Genomic DNA, 6,080 nt, shown 5'->3' with positions numbered 1-6,080 from the left:
TGTTGTCACCCGTCCTCTTCCTCCTGTTCAGTAGCAGTAAGCATTCTGAGTTAAAGCTAGGAGTGCGTGCGCGAGGTCGACTCTTGTGATTGACAATCACAGCATATAAAAAGAGAAGGGAAAGGCAGGGAGGCCCCTCTAGGCTGGATGTGTGGCTTAGAATATAGAATGAAGAACCCCGGCATGTACAGTTAAGACTCCTGCTCCACCCAGATGCTTCTAGAATACTAAATCATGCCCTCTCGGCACAACACATGTGCATGTAAAAATGGCTCCTGATTCCCTATTTCATCCACTACTTCTGACCAGAGGCCTATGGGCCTTTTGTAAACAACACAAAAATTAGTGCACTAAATAGGGAATAGGGTGCCATTTGGGACACATCCCCGTATACTTAGTCATATAGAGTTGTAATGTCAACTCTTCCGTACATCTTACCTGCAGCATGCCGTGTCCGTCGTCTTCTATGGTTCCTACACATGTTATGTGAAGCTTGGTGAGCTGATTCTGGGAGCTGGAACATAGAAAAACGAATATCCATTATTTTATTTAGCTCGATCACCAATCAGAGAAGAAGAAAAAAAATCCCCTTGTTCCCATTTAGATCAAATCCATACAATTATTGGATAAAATAAATAAAAAAATATATTTAAAAAATGGACAGTAATTCCACATGAAGTGCATTACTTTTTCCAATTTGGAGGCCGATCCAAACACTTTCTTGTGTACGTCACAAGTCCAGTAGGTTCTGAAACAAAAAACAAAATGAAAAAATAAAAATAAAATAAAAATCATCAATGCTTTTGGTTTGAAACCAATATAAAATAAATGACATAACATTGATTTGATAATACAAAAAAAACGTACTTTGCTCGATTACACTTCTAAAATAGCACAAAAGTGTTTTCAGTTTCTCCCTCTTCTTTGGGGAAGAGCCTTCAAACAGCCTGTAAAGGAAGTAAGAGTTTAAAAAAAGGTCTTTCAAAGGCTACAGAACAGCTTAATAAATACATTTAAAATCAAGTTTAAAAATTAGTCTTGTTTCTAACAGTGTAATTAACAGTAGGGATGAACGATATATCGGTGAACATATCGGAATCGAACGATATTAGCTAAAAATGCTAACATCAGTACCGGTCCGATGTCTAAGCAGACCTATATATAACACCTATATAACACCTATATAACACCTATATATAACACCTATATATAACACCTATATATAACACCTATATATAACACCTATATATAACACCGGCACACGACATAATGACGCCACGTAACACCCTACACCTGCAACCCAGCATTCCTAACCTGGTCCACAATGTCTGCAACACAGCATTCCTAACCTGGCCCACAATGTCTGCAACACAGCATTCCTAACCTGGCCCACAATATCTGCAACACAGCATTCCTAACCTCGCCCACAATGTCTGCTGTGTGGATCAACCAGTCAACACCTGCAACACAGCATTCCTAACCTGGTCCACAATGTCTGCTGTGTGGATCGAGCAGACAACACCTGCAACACAGCATTCCTAACCTGGTCCACAATGTCTGCTGTGTGGATCGAGCAGACAACACCTGCAACACAGCATTCCTAACCTCGCCCACAATGTCTGCTGTGTGGATCGAGCAGTCAACAAGTCCGGCACAACCTCGCCCACAATGTCTGCTGTGTGGATCGAGCAGACAACACCTGCAACACAGCATTCCTAACCTGGCCCACAATGTCTGCTGTGTGGATCGAGCAGACAACACCTGCAACACAGCATTCCTAACCTCTCCCACAATGTCTGCTGTGTGGATCAACCAGTCAACACCTGCAACACAGCATTCCTAACCTCGCCCACAATGTCCGCTGTGTGGATCGAGCAGTCAACAAGTCCGGCACAACCTCGCCCACAATGTCTGCTGTGTGGATCGAGCAGTCAACACCTGCAACACAGCATTCCTAACCTGGCCCACAATGTCTGCTGTGTGGATCAACCAGTCAACACCTGCAACACAGCATTCCTAACCTGGCCCACAATGTCTGCTGTGTGGATCGAGCAGACAACACCTGCAACACAGCATTCCTAACCTGGCCCACAATGTCTGCTGTGTGGATCGAGCAGACAACACCTGCAACACAGCAGCATCTCCTAACCTGGTCCACAATGTAACCTGGTCCACAATGTCTGCTGTGTGGATCGAGCAGACAACACCTGCAACACAGCATTCCTAACCTCGCCCACAATGTCTGCTGTGTGGATCGAGCAGTCAACAAGTCCGGCACAACCTCACCCACAATGTCTGCTGTGTGGATCAACCAGTCAACACCTGCAACACAGCATTCCTAACCTGGCCCACAATGTCTGCTGTGTGGATCGAGCAGACAACACCTGCAACACAGCATTCCTAACCTGGTCCACAATGTCTGCTGTGTGGATCGAGCAGACAACACCTGCAACACAGCATTCCTAACCTCGCCCACAATGTCTGCTGTGTGGATCGAGCAGTCAACAAGTCCGGCACAACCTCTCCCACAATGTCTGCTGTGTGGATCGAGCAGACAACACCTGCAACACAGCATTCCTAACCTGGCCCACAATGTCTGCTGTGTGGATCGAGCAGACAACACCTGCAACACAGCATTCCTAACCTCGCCCACAATGTCTGCTGTGTGGATCGAGCAGTCAACACCTGCAAAACAGCATTCCTAACCTGGTCCACAATGTCTGCTGTGTGGATCAACCAGTCAACACCTGCAACACAGCATTCCTAACCTCGCCCACAATGTCCGCTGTGTGGATCGAGCAGTCAACAAGTCCGGCACAACCTCGCCCACAATGTCTGCTGTGTGGATCGAGCAGTCAACACCTGCAACACAGCATTCCTAACCTGGCCCAAATGTCTGCTGTGTGGATCAACCAGTCAACACCTGCAACACAGCATTCCTAACCTCGCCCACAATGTCTGCTGTGTGGATCGAGCAGACAACACCTGCAACACAGCATTCCTAACCTGGCCCACAATGTCTGCTGTGTGGATCGAGCAGACAACACCTGCAACACAGCATTCCTAACCTGGCCCACAATGTCCGCTGTGTGGATTGAGCAGTCAACAAGTCCGGCACAACCTCGCCCACAATGTCTGCTGTGTGGATCGAGCAGACACCTGCAACACAGCATTCCTAACCTCGCCCACAATGTCTGCTGTGTGGATCGAGCAGACAACACCTGCAACACAGCATTCCCTAAATGTCTGCTGTGTGGATCTGCAACACAGCATTCAACCTGGCCCAAATGTCTGCTGTGTGGATCGAGCAGACAACACCTGCAACACAGCATTCTGCTGTGTGGATAACCAACACCTGCAACACAGCATTCCTAAATGTCTGCTGTGTGGATCGAGCAGTCAACACCTGCAACACAGCATTCCTAACCTGGCCCACAATGTCTGCTGTGTGGATCAACCAGTCAACAAGTCCAGCAGTACAACACAGCATTCCTAACCTGGTCCACAATGTCTGCTGTGTGGATCGAGCAGTCAACACCTGCAACACAGCATTCCTAACCTGGCCCACAATGTCTGCTGTGTGGATCAACAACACCTGTTCAACACAATGTCTGCATCAACCAGTCAACAAGTCCAGCAGTACAACACAGCATTCCTAACCTGGTCCACAATGTCTGCTGTGTGGATCGAGTCAAGCAGTCATTTGAAAGAGTAAGAACATTTCAGGGAGACAAGTCAAAAGGCGAAATCCAATTAACGCCAAGATAATGGAATTCATTGCCCTTGACAATCAACCGTTTTCTGTCATTTGGTGATGTTGGCTTTTGCCGACTGGTTGAGCACCGGTACACATTACCAAGTGCGCTATTGTTCAGAAGTTGCCCTACCTGTGTTACACAGTAATAGCGTCACTGCTATTAGCTTCACGACATACTATGGAACGCCGTTTGGGTCTTTGCCCTGTTAAGATTCTGGGTTAAACGTGGAACGTTGTTATACTCAGAAGTATAGTATCTGAGGAGTGATAGAGACTGGGTGTTTACATCAGAAGTTAATGGTTATCTGTAGGAGCCAGATTGCTGTGGAATGTGTTGGGTGGACGCGAGGAAGTCACAGGAGTGCTATAGGGGATACAGGTGGAGGTCTTTGGATTGGGCATCAAGGGGGTTGAGGTTAGAACAGATCCCCTTAAGGGTTAGAGACTGGGTGTTTACATCAGAAGTTAATGGTTATCTGTAGGAGCCAGATGGCTGTGGAATGTGTTGGGTGGACGGGAGGAAGTCACAGGAGTGCTATAGGGGATACAGGTGGAGGTCTTTGGATTGGGCATCAAGGGGGTTGAGGTTAGAACAGATCCCCCTAAGGGAAAAACAATGGTTTATTACCCAATCACTTCGTCTTCCTGTCGGGCCATAAAAGATGTAAAGATTGGAGAGATATCTAACATATATATAACATATATATATGTTGAAACATGTTCTTGTCTAATGCAGCTGTATTGACACCTCTGGGTAGAATAAACTTGGTTCAGCTTTCATAAATGTTAGTTGAGTGTTTTACTCTGAGAATTAGAACCTAACACTGTGTCAAAAAAGATACAGGTCAAATAACACTATCACTATGTGCCGCATTATATAAGCTTCAATAAGCGTCAAGTAACACCTTTCAATTGGAGAATGCCGTGTGTTCTGAATTCGCCAAGCGCCACCACTACAATCAGCAGCACTGTCAAAGCTGTACAAAAAATAAAGCAAACACCAGCTACGAACGATGTGTTTACAACACCGCGTTGGTCATAAAGCATTATTTGTTCGACCACAACTTCTGGGCTAGCTAGCTTTAGCTTGGTACACAGCTAGCACCTATACAACCAGCCTGAAAACAATGACCAGTAGAAACTGCAGTCATTTTCACTATTCGTAGGAATCCTTGTGAGTAAGTATTAGCTAGGTTGCCACTTGTTGTTGTTCGTGGATCGAAATTGAACTTCAGTTCATGAAAATAAATAGCTAGCCAGCTACTTAACCCTGTTGCCCAAAGCTAACGTTATAAGCAGCCAGCTAGCTTCATGTGGCTAGTGAGGATCGACCGGACCGGGTTATGTGTTGTGAAGTTAGCCACGATAAGGATTAGGCACAATAGTGGAATTTGCAGTTTGCCTTCAAAATAAAAGTACATCTTTGAAAGTGATGCAGAAAGTTACAATTGGTGGAATCATGCCATATTTAGACTAGATAGATGTTTGACAAGGTTGGAATGTGAAGCAATGAAATGTGGTATCAGTCTGCTCAGTGACACCCACAGAAACACAACTGTGAAAAGATTACGCAAATATTAGCGTTGTAGCTCTTCTCACGAGACTGTGACGGTGTCACCTCCCCAGTCAGCCTATTGTGTGTATTGACATTCATATTGCACTGTACAGCTTTACCTAAGGATTGGGGATCAATGAAATGTGGTATCAGTCTACTTAATTACCCAAGCTATTTTTCCCCAACGTCCTCCTCAGAATGATCAGACTCCAAAACATTCACGCAGTATTGTTTTTCCTCGGGAATGCTACAATCCAGGTATGGAAAACTCTTAAGAAACGTACCCAGAAAGACTCACATCTGTAAATCACAGCCAAAGGTGACTCTAATATGTATTGACTAAGGGGTGTGAATACTAAATGAGATTCAATTTAAAAAACATGTTTTCACTTTGTCATCGTGGGGTATTGTGTGTAGTTTTCATAACGGGTGAGAGAAAAATATATTTAATCCATTTTGAATTCAGGCTGTAACAACAACGTGTGGAATAAGGCATAAGGGGTATAAATACTTTTTGAAAGCACTGGACGGATGTGTTCTAAACAAATATATACCATCTTGATTGGGTGATCTGGACCGCAGGTCATTGTTTTAAAAGCGGTAGGAAAAGTGATAGTGTGCTATCCCTCTATCTCCAGTGATGGGAACCATGTAGCTGGAATGTAATCCTATGTAATCCTATGTGATCCTATGTGATCCTATGTGATCCTATGTGATCCTATGTAATCCTATGTGATCCTATGTGATCCTATGTGATCCTATGTGATC

The 6,080-nt window shown here is 44.8% G+C and overlaps 1 protein-coding gene across 2 annotated transcripts in view; it reads right to left on the bottom strand.

Moving 5' to 3' along the window:
* LOC124040439 (poly(ADP-ribose) glycohydrolase-like) overlaps window positions 1-6,080 on the bottom strand; it is a 107,467-nt gene that overhangs the window by 37,847 nt on the left and 63,540 nt on the right. For both annotated transcript variants that reach the window (XM_046357643.1, XM_046357642.1), the window contains 3 exons: window positions 868-947; window positions 688-748; window positions 439-514 (listed from right to left, as the gene is read on the bottom strand). In XM_046357643.1, coding sequence (XP_046213599.1) covers window positions 439-514; window positions 688-748; window positions 868-947 — 217 coding nt within the window. The remainder of the gene's footprint in view (window positions 1-438; window positions 515-687; window positions 749-867; window positions 948-6,080) is intronic.

The sequence above is a fragment of the Oncorhynchus gorbuscha genome, linkage group LG07 (genome assembly GCF_021184085.1).
Source record: "Oncorhynchus gorbuscha isolate QuinsamMale2020 ecotype Even-year linkage group LG07, OgorEven_v1.0, whole genome shotgun sequence".
Classification (NCBI taxonomy): Eukaryota; Metazoa; Chordata; class Actinopteri; order Salmoniformes; family Salmonidae; genus Oncorhynchus; species Oncorhynchus gorbuscha.
This window is presented reverse-complemented; position numbering and strand designations above follow the sequence as displayed.